The sequence below is a fragment of the Canis lupus genome, chromosome 24 (assembly GCF_011100685.1).
Source record: "Canis lupus familiaris isolate Mischka breed German Shepherd chromosome 24, alternate assembly UU_Cfam_GSD_1.0, whole genome shotgun sequence".
NCBI classification, from domain to species: domain Eukaryota; kingdom Metazoa; phylum Chordata; class Mammalia; order Carnivora; family Canidae; genus Canis; species Canis lupus.
In genome coordinates, this window is record NC_049245.1 from 5,426,790 (window position 1) to 5,445,988 (window position 19,199).

At 48.0% G+C, this 19,199-nt stretch overlaps 1 protein-coding gene and 1 non-coding gene across 4 annotated transcripts in view; both read left to right on the forward strand.

Annotated features, from left to right (window-relative positions):
- Positions 1-14,170, forward strand: part of OVOL2 (ovo like zinc finger 2) — a 31,021-nt gene extending 16,851 nt beyond the window's left edge. For all 3 annotated transcript variants that reach the window (XM_038571523.1, XM_038571522.1, XM_038571524.1), the window contains one exon: positions 13,477-14,170. In XM_038571523.1, the coding sequence (XP_038427451.1) occupies positions 13,477-13,787 (311 nt within the window). In that variant the 3' untranslated portion in view covers positions 13,788-14,170. The remainder of the gene's footprint in view (positions 1-13,476) is intronic.
- Positions 47-178, forward strand: LOC119865803. The gene has a single exon (XR_005378157.1). It is a non-coding gene; the product is annotated as a small nucleolar RNA SNORA43 (small nucleolar RNA).
- Positions 14,171-19,199: the final 5,029 nt, after the last annotated feature.

Sequence of the window (19,199 nt, forward strand, 5' to 3'; positions counted from 1 at the left end):
CTGTCCTGTCCCATCCTATCCTATCCCATTTTGTCTCATTTAAACCCATCCCTTCTACTAGCACCACAGATACAGCTGCTTTGCTGCACCTGGGATGTCAGGGCAAAGAGGAAGTGGCTATTTCTACGCTCAGTGCTCAGAACAGTGGGCACTAAGAATGGTTTGTAGCCAAACATGCCTCAGCTGCCGGGGATGCGGTTGCTACTACGTGCGCTCGGCAGGCACACCTACCCCGGGCTTCTGCCTGGGAATGTGGAGCCTGGCACCAAACGCTTTTTCTGATTTGTCTGTAAAGAGACCCTTTATGGGAATTGAGTGCACCATGCATGTATATGAGCTTTTGGCACAGTGGGATTGACCGGGAGGAGGTCTCTTTCCTGAAAACAGTCCCTCTGTAGGTCTGTCTGCAGAGGGCTTTCTGGAAGTCCTTGGGCAAGTGTGTTGTGCATCCCTGGCTGAGAGCTGCTATGAGTGGCCTGTTGTCCCTCCCTGTGCCTCCAGACCCCTGCTTTAAGGACCCTTTGAGAGGAGAGGATGTCTCGTCAGGCTGGGGATGGGAGGGAGGCCAGAGGGCCGCACCTGGCTTTGTAAAGGTCAGGCCTGTGTGGAGCCCAGTGAGCCATGGTCCAAACCAGGACGCTGGTGAGTGGAGGGATGTGACTGGGGCTGAAAAAAAAAAAAAATAAAATAAACCCATCCCTTCCTAACCATTCAACCCCGTCCTGGTCATGACCCATTCTCCCGATAGTCCCATAGCATTTATTATCTATAGTCTCCTGATCCTCAAACCCTTTCAGAGTTTGGGGTTTCCTTTGGCATCTTGGGATAGGAAAGTGTCCACTCCTCCCTCCAGATGGAGTTCCCTGTTCTTTAATTCTCACACAGGGCCCCCCTCTCTGATCCTCCGTATTCAGATTTCTTTTATAGCTCTTATCACACTGTTTTGTGCTGGCCAGGAGCTGTTTCCCAGGCCAGAGTGTCATCCACCTGAGAGAGTGGGCTGGCACACCCAAGAGTTTCTTTTTCCTTTTAAGAAACCTTTTCTCAAGTGGATTTTTCATTTAAATGTAGCATGCAGCCAGAGGAGCACACAGATCATAAATGTACAGTTTGACAAGTTTAGGAATTTTTACAAAATGAACACACCCACGTAACTAGCACTGAGATCCAGAAACAGAATACAGCAGTCCCCCTTATCCACGGGGATACATTCCAAGACTTCGGTGGATGTCTGAAAACCCAGGTAGTGCCAAACCCTATATATTCTATGCTTTTTCGTATATATATATTCGTATATATATACACACACCTATGATCAAGTTTAATTTACATATTAGGCATAGCAAGCGATGAACAACAATAACTGGTAATAAAATAGAACAATTATAGCAGTATACTGTAATAAAAGTTAAGTGAATGTGGTCTCTCTTTCTCAAAATATCTTATTATACCAAACTCCCCCTTCTTCTTGTGATGATGTGAGGTGATAAAATGCCTGCAAGATGAGATGAAGCGGGGTGAGTGACGCAGACATTGTGATGTAATGCTAGGCTACTGACCTTCTAATGGTATGTTAGAAGGAGGATCATCTGCTTCTGGGCTGCGGTTGACCATGGATAACTGAAATCGCTGAAAACAAAGCCACTGATAAGGGGGACTGCCATACTTCCAGCCCCCAGAAGTCACGGCTTCTCCCTCTGTCGCTGTCACCTTTCCTCCAAGAGGCACCACTAGTGTGACTTGTAACAGCATGGATGACTGTCTGGTTTTGAGCATGGTAGAAATGGAATCATATAGTGTGTACTCTTCTGGGTCTGGCTGTAAAGCTTCTTTATTAGTCCCTAGCACCAGGGAATCCGTAAAAGTTTGATCTCTGTGTGGCCAGGCTAGCTCCTTAGGGTGGCACAAGGAGAATACTTAGTGGTGGGCCAGGGGTCCTGTGGGTGGTAGAGCATCCTGAGGGGGGCAGGTGGAGCGTTCTGTAGGATGTGGGGAGTCCTGTATGTGGTGGAAGGTCCAAGGCTATCAGTGGACCCATCAAGTGGCTGGGCTCGAAGACAGCCGACCCAAGGGGCTGGAGGAAGTTGGGGACTCCTCACTCAGTCATCTGTCACTGGCTGTCCTGGAGTGTTTCTTGGCTTTCCATCTCTGTCTGAAGATGTTCTTGAGGACGTGGCCTGCTTCTCCTGAAACTCTTTGCCTGGTGGGCGCAGTGATTACCCCCTGACCCTGACCTTTAAGACAAAGTGAAGTGGGCTCAGGGGTCATTGCCGGCTGATTGGAGTAAAGCACTGAGCCCAAGGGGTTGCCTCATCTGTGACTGAGTTGACTGTTAATGGAAATATCAGGGACTGACTGCTTCTCTGAGAAGAGTTTGCAGGTTGAGTCAGTTGCACTGTGCTTTAAAACTACAGATCAGAGCTAGCTGATTGTGCAACCTTGTCTCAATTTTTTAAATCTTTTTTTTGGGGGGCGGGTATCTTAGTTTGTCCATTTCTTTTTTTTAAATTTTATTTATTTATTTATTTTTTAGTTTGTCCATTTCTAAAGTGGGCATAGGTTTAGTACCGATCCGAAAATAATGGTTGTGTGGTTTCAGGATAATAATTGCATATAAAGTGCTTCATACATCATAAGCACTTAGTAAATATTAACTATCATTAGTAGTAAACGTTCAAATAATTAGCAGAGGTTTCCTGAGACCCTGCTATGTGACAGGCCCTAGGATTCCCCTCTGTGCTCATGGAGAGCTCAGCTGGCATGGGGTGAAATAACTCAGACATCCGACTGTCACAGGAGAAAAAACTGCAGAGGTGTTAAGCAAGAAAAAGTAGCCCAAGCCTGTGGGGGGCCTGGCAGGTGCATTGTTTCTGCCAGGGCTCCAGGGAGACTTCTTGGAGGTGTCCTTTTGGCCGGTCTTAAAGGATGAGCCAGATCTCCACAGCTAGACAGAAGGAGGAAGGGCCTCGCAAATGCCAAGTGTCTGAGTTTGGGTTGCAGACCCTGACCTAAGGATTTGATTGTAAGCAGTTTATTTGGGAGGTGATCTCAGGAGGCCCTGTGAGGGGTTACAGAGGGGAGGGGGGAAGGGGGAGACAGCCAATAGGAGCAAGCTAATGAGCAGGTTATCACTGTGAGTAACTGGGGCTCAACCCCACTGGGGATGCCCTGGAGAACCACATAGAATGCACCAGAGAATTGCTCCAGGGATGAAGAAGCTGGGGTATTTATCCAGCAACTCCCATCCCTCCTTGATGGGCATCCATCCTGGGGCCTCATTTCCTAGGCAGCTCTTCCCTCCAGCAGCGAGATGCAGGAAGCCACTGACTTTCCTGGAACTGAGGTGACCCAGTGGAAGGCTGGGGAGTGAGCAAGTGAGGGAGATGGCTTGGCAGAGACTGGGAGTCTCTGCAGAGGGTGACACAGCTTCTTCAGATGGCAGCAAGCTGTGAGTAGTCACTTGCCTTCATGCCAGGCCCTCAGCATTTATCCTGCTATCTCAACCCCAAGGAGTTCACAAGCCCCACCTCACAGATAAGGAGACCAGGCTCAGGGTGGTCAAATAACCATAGGTGGTGGAGTTGAGAACCAGACCAGCTCCGTGCTGGAGTTCACGGTTTTCCATTTTGTCAGTCCCCTTCTCTGTCCCCTTCACCTCCCAGTGTCTTCCTCACTCAGTTTTCTCCCTGAGGCTGGGGGCTCACCAGCCCGCCCCATTCCAGTTACTAGAAGCTTACTTGCTCTGCAAGAATGTGAGGTGAGGGGACACTCAGGCGTGGCACAGACTTCGCACTGCAGCCTGGCAGTGAGCAGGTTGCACAGAAGCCCAAGTGTGCATGTTTGGTGGCGCCAACATACCCATTCAGTGAGCGAGGAAGACTCAGACTCCTGACTGAGCTCCTCCATCTCTTTCTCCTCAAAGGTGACATTCCTAGTGACTCATAGAGCGGTTGAAAGTTACTGAAGTTGATGAATCATAATGTCTTCCACCTAGTGTTTTCCACAGTTTACCCATGAAGGGGGGCATCTAAGAGGGGGAAAATGCAGCCATCCCAGCCACAGCAGGCCCCGGCCACAGGTAGCCTCCAAGTCCCCAACCTGCGGCTGGTCTGGCCGAGATGTGCTGTTACGCGTAAAACCGACACCAGATTTTGAAGATTGAATGCAAATTAAGAATGTAAAACACCTCAGTATTTAATGTTGATTCCACGCTGGAATGCTAATATTTTGAATACGGTGGGTTAAACAAAATATATCATTAAAATTGCATCTGTTTTCTTTTTACTTAACTTTTTTTTTTTTTAATTTATTTATGATAGTCACACACACACACACACACACACACAGAGAGAGAGAGAGGCAGAGACACAGGCAGAGGGAGAAGCAGGCTCCATGCACCGGGAGCCCGACGTGGGATTTGATCCCGGGTCTCCAGGATCCCGCCCTGGGCCAAAGGCAGGTGCCAAACCGCTGCGCCACCCAGGGATCCCTTACTTAACTGTTTTAAAAAAGATTTTACTTATGTATTCATAAGAGACAGAGAGAGAGAGAGAGGGAGAAGCAGAAGGGGGGGGACTTGATCCCAGGATACGCCCTGAGCCAAAGGCAGATGCTCAACTGCTGAGCCACCCAGGAGTCCTTCTTTTTACCTCTTTTTAGAGAGAGAAAATGCATGCATAAAGGGGGTGAGGAGTGGGGAGGGAGGGGCAGAGGCAGAGGGAGAATCTTAAGCAGGTTCTACACCCACCTTGAAGTCCCGATGCGGGGCTTGGACCCCGAGATCATGACCTGAGTCAAAATCAAAAGTCGGATACTTAACCAGCTGAGCCACCCAGGTGCTCCGCTTTTTACTTATTTTAATAAGGCTATTGGGCATTGTGAGATTACAAAATGGCTTGCATTTTAATTTCTGTTGGATAGCATAGCCTGTAAGATCGAATCTAGAGAAAAAAAGAGATCGAATCTAGAGATAACGATTTAAAAATTTTTCAATCATAGTTTTGACTTTTAAAGTGATCAACAAGTAGAATTACAGAAATATCTTGAACCTGTTTTTCCTGCCCTGGGCTTATTTGCTGCTGGAGATGTGCCTCCAGGTAATAAGGGACCAAAATGAGGAGCAAAGGGCTTACTTCAGCAAACTGAAAAAGGAGTCCTGGCTCTGGGGGTGTGGTCATGCCAGCAGCTGGAGGACCCACCACAGCATCCTGGGGAGCTCTACACAAAACAGTTAATCAGTTAAAAGGTCAAAAATTTGGGATTCTCAACATTTTTAAAGTTTGTGCAAACAACCTCACTGGTTCCAAAGATCTTACCAGAATTCTGCGAATTGGGTCTTGATTAAGCTATGAAGGTTGGATTTTTTGCTATTGACGATAACAAGTAAATGTATTTAGAGCAGAAGCAAAGATGTGTGAACACAAATACGGTAGACACAGTTGAGTGAAGGCTATGTTTGTTTACAGTCTGATTAGACCAGTCATGACTGATTGAAAGCCTGACCTGAGATCAGTATCCATGCAGTGGGCAAAGTGAGTGGCACAGAGAGCCAGGATGAAGCTCTCCTCCCCCACATCTCCTGTCCTGTGCTGAGAGGGACAGGGCATCTAAGGAAAGACTCAGAATACCAGGAGATCTCTTGAAAGAGACCCAGGGAAACCAGAGCCTGTAAATGTCTTACCTTAATATCCAAGTGGATGAAAGAAAAGATTAAGATTTTTTTTTTTGGATGACTTCACGGAAAAAAGTAACTCAGAGGGTGTGTGTTTGTGTGTGTGTGTGTGAGAGAGAGAGAGAGAGAGAGAGAGATGGGGAGAGGAGATGTTAGTCAAATGACATCTGATTCAAGGTTGGAAAACAGAAACTGATGCACCAAAAACACTTAATGATTTGTGAAAATAGATCAGCGAGCAAACAAGGGGCTTTTTTCAATCCAGACTGTCTTGGATCGGGTTCCCTAGAAGCAGCTTCCGAGCTGGTGATTCTTATAAAATGATTTCTTGGGGGAGGGCTGTCAGAGGAAACCTGTGAATGGGGTGGGGGAGGGGAGCAGGATAGAGCAGGGGCAGGGGGTGAGCAGAGATGTGGCCTTAGTCTGGTCCCCTGGGGGTTCTCTAGTGTGAATGGCACTATAGGCAAGTGGGGGACATTTCGATGCCATCAGATATTGGCTGAGGGAAGCCACTCCCCTGGGCCGGGAGGTCAGTTGCCCGTGCTCATTCCTTGGAGAAGGGGACAGCCGGGAACTGTTAGCAACACACACGGTAGATGCAGAATGAAGTGCCTCAGAAACAGGGTCTGCAAAGGGACTGGCAGCAGCCACCACACACATAGTGGAGGAAACTGCTGTATTTGAGTGGGATTGACAGGTCCACTAAGGCTAGTGTGGGAGATTATGGTCAAAATAGAGAGAGGCAAAAAAAAAAAAAAAAAAAATAGAGAGAGGCGGGGATGCCTGGCTGGCTCAGTGGTTGAGGAACTAACTGCCTTGGGCTCAGGACGTTATCCCAGGGTCCTGGGATCGAGTTCCACTTCGGGATCCCTGTGGGGAGCCTGCTTCTCCCTCTGCCTGTGTCTCTGCCTCTTTCATAAATAAATAAATAAAATATTTAAAAAAAATAGAGAGAGGGGGCCATGAGCTTTAAAGAAACAAATGGATATTCAGTTTGCTGCCCGGGAAAAACATCATGGGCCTGTTTTTTTAGAGGCAGTTCTTTTGGATTTGTTTAAATGTTTAGGTTGAACCAACCAGGATGCATCCTAGGATTGGCCACCCATGGAAGGAAATGATTTGTTTCTTAGGGGGAGAGCTGTAAAGGGCACACACACCTGTGGGGTCCCCAGCTCAGACTTTATGGGGTTGTGCCATGAGGTAGCACCCACGTTAGTCATAACTTTATGACTCTGGAATAAAGAAGCCCGTTCAAGGCGCCTGCCATACCTGTGCTAGCTTCTAGGCTCCAGAGAGAGAAGCTGAGGAATGTAGATTCGAGGGCCGGGAAGTGGGGAGGGGGCGCGGGTCAAAGCTGAAGTTAGTATCTGCCCCACCCCTGAGACGCCCTCTGGCCTGATCTTCCATCGGCCACATTGAGAGGGCCAGGAAGGCAAACAAATCCCATCTTGATTGAAGAAGAGGAAACAATGGTGTCTTTGTTTGGAGCCACCAGGTAGGATTGACTGGTAGGGGGGAAGGGGGGAAATGCAGATTGGGAGAATTTTGGAGTGGGGCAGATGGCAGGAAAAAAAGAAAGTAAACTCCACCCCTAGGGAAGGGTTGTGTGGTGGGATCACCTCCTTCACTCATCAGGCTGTCCCTGCTCTATTTCATTCTGGCTTCCCTTTTAGCTAAAAAAGTAATATGAAAGGGAAAAGAAGTAAGCCTTCCTCCCCTGCCAAGCCCCAGTTCCACACTGAAAGCAAACCACCATTTAAGTTTTCCCCCAGAAGTTGTTAATACACACTGCTTTTTTCATGTCATATATATCTTGGACACTGTATTATATCTGCACGGGTAGACACACCTCTTAAATAATTGTCAGAGCATTTTTTAATACGAGATTATGACAATTTCAAATGTGGAGGCACCATCATTTCCCCTTGTCCCAACTAAGCAACTTGTTTCCATTCTCAGACTTTTCTTTCCTCCCTCCCCTCCCCTCCCCTCCCTCCCTCCCTCCCTCCCTCCCTCCCTCCCTCCCTCCCTCCCTCCCTCCCTCCCTCCCTCCCTTTTTAAAATGTCAGACTGCCATGAATATTCTTATACATCTTTTGTCTACCTGTGTGAGTCTTTCTGTAGATAATTTCCCTAAAGTGGGCCAGAGGGTAGACAAACAACAGTCTTTGATGGGCATGGCCACATTGCCTCCCAAGGAGGCTGCCCTAAATACTCACTCCCACAAGGAGCTTCTTGCTAAAGTTCATGTTTGTATCAATAATAGAGCACTTAGCTAAGGCATGGAAAGCAAGCAGAAAGCACCAGTAGCAAAGAATTTTCTTTGGAGGTGTGTGATTTGAAGCTTGATTTTGGTAATAGGAAAGACAATTTGAGGAGAAGAAACGCTTTTGGATAACCCAATGCAGTATTTTTTGGATGAGGTCAGAGCACATAGGGTACAATGTTCAAAAGGGTTGCTGGCGAAGGAGGTCTCTCCACCCTTCTTCCCGCCAGACACCTAATGACTACATTGAAAACAATGATCCCCTTTTTCTTTCAATGTGAAATAAGCAACATACCCCAAAGTGCATGCAAATACAAGTGTATGTACAGATCCTACGTAAAGACAAATACTATGTATGTCCCCACCAACCAGTTTATGAATAGGACGTATTTGTGTCCTGTAAACTCTCAGAGCTCTATTCCACTGGGTGCTTAATATGTGCTGGGCCCTTTGCAGGTGATGGGTCCATTAATCCTCAGAGCAACCTAACAAGGGGGTATGAATGTTATCCCCATTTATTTATTTACTCAGGAGAGACGCTGAGGTTTGGAGGGGTTCAGCCATATCTATCCAGTGCTCATGGAACAAGTAGCTGATGTGTGATGTGTGGGTTTTCAGAGGCCTCCTGCTGTGTGGGTGTCTGTAGGTTACTGATGGTTGGTGTGGGCTTGATGTTTTCCCGTTCCTGGTATCCCACTGCAGGCTGAGCAAGGTTGGCCTTTCCTCCAGAGCACTAAGGTGGGTGAGACTCCAAAGTTGGGGAGGCCTTGGCGTCTGTCCTCTTTGCCCAGGCATTCTCTCTGGCCACCTTTGTCTCCCACCCACCCCCGAGTTCATGGGGGGATGGGTGCTGCAGGAGGAAGGGGTTTGTTTTCAAGCCCAGAAAGGATCACCCTGGAGGCTGCTGCATGACAGCGTCTGTTTGCACCAGTGAGCGAGGGATGAATGTAGTATTTCCAGAGAGGGGAGGTGAAGCAGGTGTGCCAAAGCCAGAATTGCCCCAACTGGAACTTTTGGTGCCTGCTCTCTTCCATACGTCTTGGTGTCTGCAAGTCCCCTATCCACCCAGCCAGGCTCACATCCCACCCTCCCTGAGAAAAGCCATCCTGCAGCAGTCATCCTCAAGCTATTGTCTGGACGATGCAAGGCTCTGGAATCTCTAGCCTTTGCTGTCTGGGCCTTGCTGGGTGCTCTGCCCGTGGAAGGTGCTCAGCTGACCTGTTGATGCAGGAGAAGCAGGTGTGCTCCTGGCATGCTCGCCTCTGCCAGGGGGCAGGGATCCAGCAGAGTCCTGGTCCACAGTCACTTCCCATGACCTTTTTGTGTCCCCAAGGGGGTGGGGTCTCCTAGAGCAGGACTGGAAGCCTCATCTTCCCTGGGGCCTGGGAGTTTGCGGCGGCGGCGGTTGGGGGTGTGTGTGTAAATGTGCCACTCTCACATGTTTAGTTTGATGGTTTTTTTTGTTTTGTTTTTAAAGATTTTATTTATTTACTCACGAGAGACACACACAGAGAGGCAGAGACACAGGCAGAAGGAGAAGCAGGCTCCCTGCAGGAAGCTTGATGCGGGACTCATCCCAGGACCCTGGGATCACGACCTGGGCCCAAGGCAGACGCTCAACCACTGAGCCACCCAGGCGTCCCTAGTTTGATGTTTTTGTTTTTTTTAAAGATTTATTTTTAAAAAAAGATTTATTGATTTATTCATGATAGAGAGAGAGAGAGAGAGGCAGAGACACAGGCAGAGGGAGAAGCAGGCTCCATGCCAGGAGCCCAACGCCGGACTCGATCCCGGGACTCCAGGATCATGCCCTGGGCCAAAGGCAGGTGCTAAACTGCTGAGCCACCCAGGGATCCCCCCTAGTTTGATGTTTTAAGACAGTAGTGGGTTATTTCCAATAACTGCTGAAAGGAGTAACTGGTCTCTGGGTGAATTTCTGTTGTGATGAGCTGTGGGTTTGAAATCAGGTTTGTTGCTTGATCTGCCAGAGATTGGGGGAGCCCGCTGCTGGCATGGCGCAGAAGGCCTGAAGAGATACAAAGCCCTCTAACAGGCCTGAGCATGAAACCCAAAGCAGCCCTCTTCCTTACATTTGTTTCTTGAATCTTTTTCTGCAGGCCAGGGCCGGTAGGGGTTCATTCATTCATTCCTTCATTTAAAAATTATTTACTGAGCACCTATTATGTGCCGAATGCCGAGGCTTGTAAAAGAATTTCTTACGTTCTGGCAGTTTTTCTAGAATGTGTGGAATATAATATAGACTTGCATTCTGCTTGAGTAGAATTTCATTGACCCAACACACTTTTCACCTGAATGTTACGGGATATGTTTCATGTGTGTACTTCTGGATGTGGACTGGATGAAAAATGAAAGCAATTTGGTTTGTTCAGTTGGTTGGATGGGGGTGGGGAGTGGATATTTTTTCATTTCAACTTCCTTTATCATCTGTGTACTTCGTGAACAGGAGGGGCTCTCTTGCCCAATTCCGTGAGCCACCATTAAGAAAGTGAGGACTTTTAACCTTGGAGAGAAAATATTGGGACCAGGACTGCTTGCAGACCCCCCGAAGTGCTGTCTTCATGCCTCACTTGGTAGAGTTTGCCTGTGAAGCCCTCTGGTCCCAGACATTTGTTTGTTGGGAGTTTTTTGTTTATTGATTCAATCTCCTTGCTGGTAATTGGTGTATTCAGATGTTCTGTTTTCTTCCTGTTCAGTATCGGTCATGCCTAATTTGGTGTGTCTTTAGACCTGTGACTCCCAAAGAGGTCCCGGGACAAGCAAGCCTCTGCATCACCTGGGAATGTGCTAGAAACCTGGGAGTCCCAGCCCTATCCATTCCAGAATGAGAACCACCAGGGCTGGGGCCAGGAATCTGTGTTTTGGCAAACGCTCACCCACCCTGCCCCCCTATCCCCCCCACCCTGGGTTGGAGGACCACAGCACCACGTCCAATTCGGGCTGGGGTGGGACCTGGTGGGACTCTGCATTTACTACAAGCTCCCAAGTGGTGCAGTTCGATTATCCGTCTGAGGAGTACATGTTAGGACCCGGTTGTACAAGGCAGTCGGTCTATCTCTGGCTTGTGAAAGATGGCATTTGGGTATAGCAGTACAACAAAACACCCTGGTGCTGTTGAAAAGGAATGAAACCCAGCTGTAAGCACCAACATGGATAAATCCTCCAGATTATTGTGGAGCTAAAAAAGTAGATTTTGAAAATATCTTAGGATAAGTTTGCTTCCACTAAAGCCAGGATAGTAAAAGCATGATAAATCCTATGTTTGTGTACAAAAATATTTAAACATTTTTAAATGGAAGTTTTAATACAGCTCCTTTTCAATTTTTCAGTATATTTATTTCAACAATCAGAACAGGATGGGGATAAAGAATAACCACTTAAAAAATACATGTAAACATCTCCCTGAAGTGCACATCTTTCCTTTCGTTGCAAGCTCCAGGAGGATATTGTCGGGTCTTGTCCTTGTTTAAGATTTTGATAACTTGTTCTTAGGGATTTTTTTTTTTCCGTGTGTTTCAATTTTTGAAACATTATCTAACTTGATTGATGAGTTTTTGGCCTGCCCTTAAATTTTGCTTTGGTGATTCCTGCGCAGGATGACTCTGCCGGCCTCTGGGCTCTAAGATGGTCTGATGGTGGTGGCTGACCCCCACCTGTTCCTGGTACCCCTGGCATGACACTCATCCCTTACAGCCTACATTAGGCCTTACACACATCAGTTTATGTGGCACTCTAACCTCAGAGTCAGAATGAGTGCCCTCCGTGAAATGGGCAGGTCTGTGCTTTCATGAGGCTGAGCTCCCTGGTGTGGATGGCACATGGGAACTATCCATCTAGAAGGCAATCCCCACGAATATTAGCCGGATGCTGAGGCCAGCATGAGATCTCGTTTGGAAATGCTTTCATAACTGTGGCAGATGCCACCCATGTCCAGCCCACGCCCCTGGCTCCTGCCGTTTCTGGGCACACCCATTGACGTTGTGACTGCCCACACCTGCAACTCTGCCTGACAGTGTTCTTGCTGGCACAAGCCGGGGAGGGAGAATCGGCACCTCCCAGGGGCGGCCCCTGACAGTGCTGCTGGGGGTGGGGGTACCCTAGCTGTAAGGGGCAGGATGACTCAGAGGTCAGTGTCCTAACTTGTCCAGGGGAACTGGACTCTGGTTGCCCACAGCAGTGACCGCCTTGCTGTCCATACCTCATAGGGCTCCTTCCTCTCCCAGCCCCCATGTCTTCGCTCACTTATAGGCGCTGCTGGAATCTTTGTCAGAGGGTCTGTTTCCGGAAAACCACAACTAAACTAAAAAGAAGTTTTGCTTTGCCCATTATAAAACCAAAACATTAAGGCATACAAGTGGGAAGACCAAAACCCTTCCTCCCAAAGCCAGGTGGTGTTTCTTTGCGAGGTTGGCATCCCTTTTTATGTTTGCTCATGGGGATGTTGTGAACCTTTGTAGACGTCTACACCTTGTTTCCTGTCTTAATCATTTTCCTCACGTCAAATCCCTGGTCGTGCGGATATTTTTTCCTCCCTATTTTTCCTACCCCTCCTACAACCGTTTATCCACTCTGTGCCACAGGTTTGACTTTTCCATGTACAGGTAGTACCATGCTGTATTTATCATTCTCTGTAGGTTTATTTCATATAATGCCCTCACTGTTCATCCACGATGATGTAAATAGCAGGATTTCCTTTCTCATGGCAGAATAATATTCCATTGTATAAATACACCACATCTTCTTTATCCATTCATTTGTTGATGGACACTTAGATTATGTGCATGTCTTGGCTGTTGTGAATAATGCTGCGGTGAACACAGGTGTGCAGATGTCTCTTTGAGATCCTGTTTTCCTTTTCTTTGGATATGTATCCTAGTCGTGGGATTTCTGATCATATGGTAGTGCTCTTCCTTTTTTTTTTTTTTTTTTAGATTTTATTTATTTACTCATGAGAGACACAGAGAGAGAGAGAGAGGCAGAGACTTAGGCAGAGGGAGAAGCAGGCTCCCTGCGGGGAGCTGGATGCGGGACTCGATCTCGGGACTCCAGGATCACGACCTGAGCCAGACAGACGCTCAACCATTGAGCAACCGAGGCGTCCTTGGTAGTGCTATTCTTAATTTTTTGGGAAACCTCCATACTGATTTCCATAATGGCTGTGCCAGTTTACATTTCCACCACCAGTGTACAAGGGTTCCCTTTCCCCCACATCCTCAAGGACCCTTGCTATCTTTTGTCTTTGATGATAATCATTCTAACAGGTGCGAGGTGATATTTCATGGCAGTTGTGACTCACATTCTCCTGATGATCAACGGTGTTGAGCACCTTGTCATGTACCTGTTGGCTCTTTGCCTGCCTTCTTTGGAAGAGGGTCTGTTTAGTTCCTCTGCCCGGTTTTGAATCAGGCCATTTGGTTTTCTGCTATTGGGTTGTGCATCATGATTTTAAATGGCTTCATGGTTGGGAGGCTCTGGCTTGGTGGTGACCAACTGGTGATGTGTCCGCCCATCAACCTTGCAGGCATTCGCCCCTACAAATGTGACATCTGCAACAAAGCCTTCACCCAGCGCTGCTCCTTGGAGTCGCACCTGAAGAAGATCCACGGGGTGCAGCAGCAGTACGCCTACAAACAACGTCGGGACAAGCTTTATGTCTGTGAGGATTGTGGCTACACGGGGCCCACCCAGGAGGACCTGTACCTGCACGTGAACAGTGCCCACCCGGGCAGCGCCTTTCTCAAAAAGACATCCAAAAAACTAGCGGCTCTTTTGCAAACCAAGCTGATGTCCACACGCCAGGGGAATGCCAACCTGAGCGAGGAGGAGAAGTGAAGAGGAGGAGGAGCTGGGAGAAACTCCAGAGCTGGCACGTTGATAGGAGTTTTGGGTTTGGAATGTCCCCCACCTTATGTGGGTTTCGTTCATTCCCCTGTCCTTCCAGGGCCTGAGCTGGGGGATCTGTTCTAATGAGGGTTGTCAATGATCATAGAGGAGCCAGGCCCCCCGTAACCCACATCCTGTTGAACAGTCACATTAACAAAAGTTTGTGTTGATCATGATTGCTGTGAGATGTTTTCCTTTTTTCTTTCTTTCTTTCTTTCTTTCTTTTTTTTTTTTTTAAAGGATTTTCATATGTGGAGGCAGAGGTGTTCTTAGAGAGACTATCATTTATGGTGCCTTGAAATAAAAGTACTTCTACTTGCAGTGCTACTCAAGTAAGGAAAATGAATTTTATTATTCTGAAAGAGTTTAAAGGAATTATTTTAATAAATGAAATGTTCTCATGGAACTTCCCTTATAAAAACAAAACAGAGCACTGAGGGCTAGCTCCCTGTTTAGGGCTTCTTGTGACATTCGCTTGAGGTTGTTTGGGGTGGATGCTTGTGTATTGGCGGGTGAGTTCAAAGAAGCAACTCTTGAGCCCTGGGTAGCAGAGCAGATGAACAGGTGCCTCAAGGCTGATGAGCAGAGATGCCTGGGGTGGACGGGGAAGGTCACTCACCAACGCTTTCGTCACTTTTTGAGATCCTGGGGTTACTGTGGAGATGCTTCTGGGTTTTTGGGGCTGGGACTTGCTGGCTGTAAGTACTTGTCCCTTTGTTGAGTCTGGCAGTGGTGGAGAAGTGGCAAACGCTGGAGCGTGAGGAATGCTCGCCGGCCTGGTGCACACTGTGCTCTTGTGGGAGGGACAGCAGTCTCCTTTGGGGCATGTGACTGCTGAGTGCTGTGACCTTTGGCCACCTGCATCTCCTCACCTGGGAGGTCTGGCCCCAGAGGCCCAGGAGGTTAACGATAAAGCAGACCTGAGCCCAAGATAGGGTAAAAGAGAGGCAGCAGCCTATGGGGATGAGAGGTGGTTTCCAGGGTCCTTCTGTGATTGGGGGGTGGGGATAGCAGGAAGGACCCAAACCGTCAGGGGGAATCATGGTGGCTGAGAGAGAGATTTTCCTCAGTCCCAGGTGCTGCCCAAACTGAGTGCTCATCTGCCCCACCCTGTGGCCCTTTGGCTGCTTTCCTCTGGTGCCCTGGGTCTGAGTTCCCCAGCCTCCTCTTCACCCTAGAAGTGGAAGGAAATCTTGCGTTAGGACCAGGCTGCTTCTTGGTCTGGGGGACATGTGGGTGATGGGGCCATTTCCAATTTCCTCCCTCCTCCTCCTCTGTTCCTTTCCTTCTTCTGCTTGCTTCCACCTCTCTCCTGGTTTCTCATTGCCCCCTCCTTTCCCACACCGTGGGCCAGGCATTCTGCCAAGACCTGGACAATTTCAGTGGCATGTCCTATAACTTGAGTTAGCATTTCTCTTGCAGGTCAGCTTTTTCTTTCTGAAGGAGGAAATAAACCCTTCTGTTGAGCACCTATGATGTTGGGCACCCAGCTGGGCACTGCCGTCTGCATAGTGTTCTCTGGAACAATTCTCAGAGCACACCTGGGGGGGTCAGCATCCCAGTGCCCAGGAGCAGATGAGGCAGCCGCTGGGGCCATCCATTGGTGGCCAGAAGAGAGGGCCAGCTAAATCTGGCCAAAATCCCTTTTCCCTCTCCTCCTCCTTAAGAAAGGAAAGAAAACTCCCCAGGTTCAATTTGGACTACACAAGAGGCAGACATGAGACTAGGGCAGGCTTTGGGATCCTCAGTCCTCATCCTCAGAAAACCTCAGGGTTTTTCTGAATGGCAGTGCTCAGTGGCACAGAGCCATCCTGAAGGGTCGACGTGGTCCTGCTCTGCCTCGAGTAAAGGTCCAGGTGCTTGGGCCAAGGCCACAGCACCCTGTGGTCTACATGGCCACGTTCAAGAATCTGCAGTGGCTGAGGATGGACTTGGGACCCATAGCAGCAGAGTGGGATGGCATGGTGGCTACTTGGTGAAGCCTCCTGGGACAGCTGGCATGGAGGGCTTGGCCCTGGCAGCAGCGGGCCAATTGCTGACATCACGTTGTGTCTCCTAGCACTTGATACAGAGGAGAGAGTCTAGAAAGCATTTGATTTGCTTTCCTCAGTTATCTGGGTAATTGTGACAACAAAAATGAGTATTCCTATAAGGGAATTATCTAAACGACTAGCAGCTGGCCCGTAGCCTGTTTTGCACAGAGAGTTATGAACTAACGGACATGGTGTTCTCTTTAGGGATAGAGTTTTATTTATTTATTTTTGAGACTTTTTTTTTTTTTTTTTAAAGTAAGCTCTATGCCCAAAATGGGGCTTGAACTCATGACCCTGGGATCAAGAGGCTTATGCTCCACTGATTGAGCCAGCCAGGCACCCTGGAGCAGATTTTTATTAAATAGAATTCTTGGTTGCGAATGTATTGGCTGACAAATCTAGGGTTGTCCAGCTTCACGGATAGCTGGATCTAGGTGCCTAAATAATGTTCTCACTCATCTTTCTCTCTGTCTTATATATCTAGTTTTCCCACAGGTGACTTCTTCCCCAGGCAGGCTCAAGTGCAGGTTCATTGCTCTGGACTTCTGTCCTATTGGACAGCAGCAGAAGGGTTTGTCTTTCAGCTAAAGATCTTGGCTGATGCTTCTTGTCTCTGATTGGCCTGATTTGGCTCTTGGGTCCTCCCCTAAGCCTTTCACTATGGTCTGGGAGACAGGGGCTTTGTGGGCCTAGGCCTGAGCCATATGTTCCTGCCTCCCCTGAAGCCGGGGTGGCATGAGCAGGTCAGCTATATCTGGGAGGGGAGTAGGAAAGTGGTTCCTGAGCAGAAAAGCCATGCCGTGACCAGAGAGGAAATGGATGTTGGGCAGGTTTCCTAACTAGCACAAGCCACAGCTACCGTAACAAAGATTCCCCACCAATTCTGTGGCTTAAAGAAGAGAGAAGATTGTTTCTCACCTAGCAGTTCTGGATTGGCGGTGGCTCTCCTCATGCCATCACTCAGAGACCTGGACTTCTTTCCTTCATTGCTCTACCATGCCCCAGGGTGCTTTTAACATATGCATGGTTGAAACTGGATCTCTGTGTAGATCCGCTGGTAGAAGCGTTTTGGTTTGGATTTCTCCACAGATTCTGAGGCAAGGTTTCAAGTTCAAGGCAGCTGCTTAGGAGGCAATCCCAGGACGCATCTGTAGTGAGAGTAGGGAAGCATGATGAGAAAGAGCAGATAGCTGATAAGGGGAATATAATCAAGGAAGTTACTACTGTGGCAACTGGAGCTTGACCGTACTGGGGATTTCTGGGAAACAGTTAGACATGCCTTGGCGTTACCCCACTTGAGAGCATAGGAAACCATCTGTCCACTACCTTCCCGTCCTTTGGGATTTAGTTGAGGGAGCTTCCGGGCCCTTCCAACTTGCCCTGGTCAAGCATGCTTCACATGACTGGAAAAGCTCTGCTGAGTCACGGGGATTGGCTGTAAGTAGTCTCCAGCGCATAGAGCTGAATGCTGAGACCTGAGTAGGGTGTATGGGATGTGGCAAGGGTCTGGTGTAGGTGTGAAAGGGTCACACCCACTATCCGAGGCTGCTGGCCCAGACACGGCATTTAGCCCTTCCATTCCCATTCCACGGTGAGGATTTTGCTGTATTACCTAAGTGGGGGGGGGGGGGGGGGGGAAATGCAGCCTTCTCAGAGATTACGCTCTTGTGTGCCAAGACCAGGGAATCAATTGGGGTGGACATCTCGAAGTCTGCAACGGCAGGCAAAGCCAGCTGACATCCACCCTAGCCTCCTCCCAATCCTGTTTGCCTTTCCTGCTCTCAGCCAGTGGTCAGGAAATCCAGCTAATATGTCTGGAATCATGATTTAGCCAGAACGAGTTCTCAGGCTGGGGGGTCTCAGGACCTTAGGTCCATGGGTGGTGGGGATAAAAATACAGTCAACATTTTATATCCCTTCTTAGAAACTGTGTATTAACTTGTATGAAGTCCTGCCAGCAGTATCTTTGCTTTTGATTGGTATTAGGCCAGCACAGTGTGGAAAATTATGCATGTGCTGGTCAGAAGTGCTGACTGATGGTGCATTTTGGAGGAAGGGATCTGTTATCAGTTAATGTGGTTTATTTGGTTGATGTCTTAGGTTGGGTTTCTAGGAGCAGAGCCTGAGACAGGGATTCTGCGTTGAGTGATTTCTTGGGGGAGGTTCTCAGGAGAAGCCAGTAGGGACGAAATGGAAACCAGTTACAACAGGAAGAAACCAGGCAAAGATGTGGGCTCAGCTGGAGTCTGGCCTCAGCCTGATCTCATGGGGACTTGGAGGGTAAATGGCACCATAGACGCTGGTCCTTCTTGAGGCTGGGAGACCAGTCCTTGCCTTTGGGTAATCCCTGGTGGGGAGGGGGTAAAGGACATGACCACTGGGCTATTTAGCTGCCAGTGCTCTAACCAACTGGGGGCTTAATCACAGGAATGGATTTTTAGGGGTGAAAAAGCTTGAAGTCTGTAGGCTCTGGCTGTTTCTCCATGGATTATTTATTTATTTATTTATTTATTTATTTATTTATTTATTTAAGTAATCTTTGCAACCAACATGGGGCTTGAACTCAATCCCAAGATCAAGTCGCACACTTGTCCTACTGAGCCAGCCAGGTGCCCCTTGCGTGACTTTCTTGAATTTCTTTACTCGTATATGAGCAAACAGGAATATGAGTATTGTTGTTCTCTTGTTTTTTTTTTTTAATTAGCAGATAGCATTATGCATACTGTTTGGAACCTTGCATTTTCCTTTTTTATGATGCATCTGTTGGCTCTTTCTATAATAGGACAACAAAGCTCTCATTCTTCTTTATAGCTCTCTGGTGTTGTGTTGTATGCACACATGTATCATCATGTAGGCTATCAATCTTCTACTGATGGACGTTTATGCTGTTTCTGTGTTTGCCTACTATGAAGAATGCTAGATGAGTGATTTCATATATATGTCATTTCACATATGCGCAAACTGATCTGGGATAAATTCCCAGAAATGTCATTGCTAGGCCACAGGGCATACCCACCGTCCCACCAGCAACACGTGAGACCAGCCCTCTCCTCACTACCCTGCCAGCATCGTTTGCCATGATTTGGATTTTGGGCCAATGTGTTAGGTGAGAAATAATTTCTCAGGGTAGTTTTACTTCATATTTCTCTCATTATATGTGAGAGAAAGGATGTTGAGTATTTTTCCCTACGATTAAGGGTCATCTGTCGTTCCCTTTCCTGTGAACTGCCTCGAACGGCCATGTTTCTACTGATTTATTGGCCTCCTTTTCTGTCCAACTTCTAGGAGTCTGTTTGTTTGTTTAAATACATCAGGAAGTTTAGCTCTT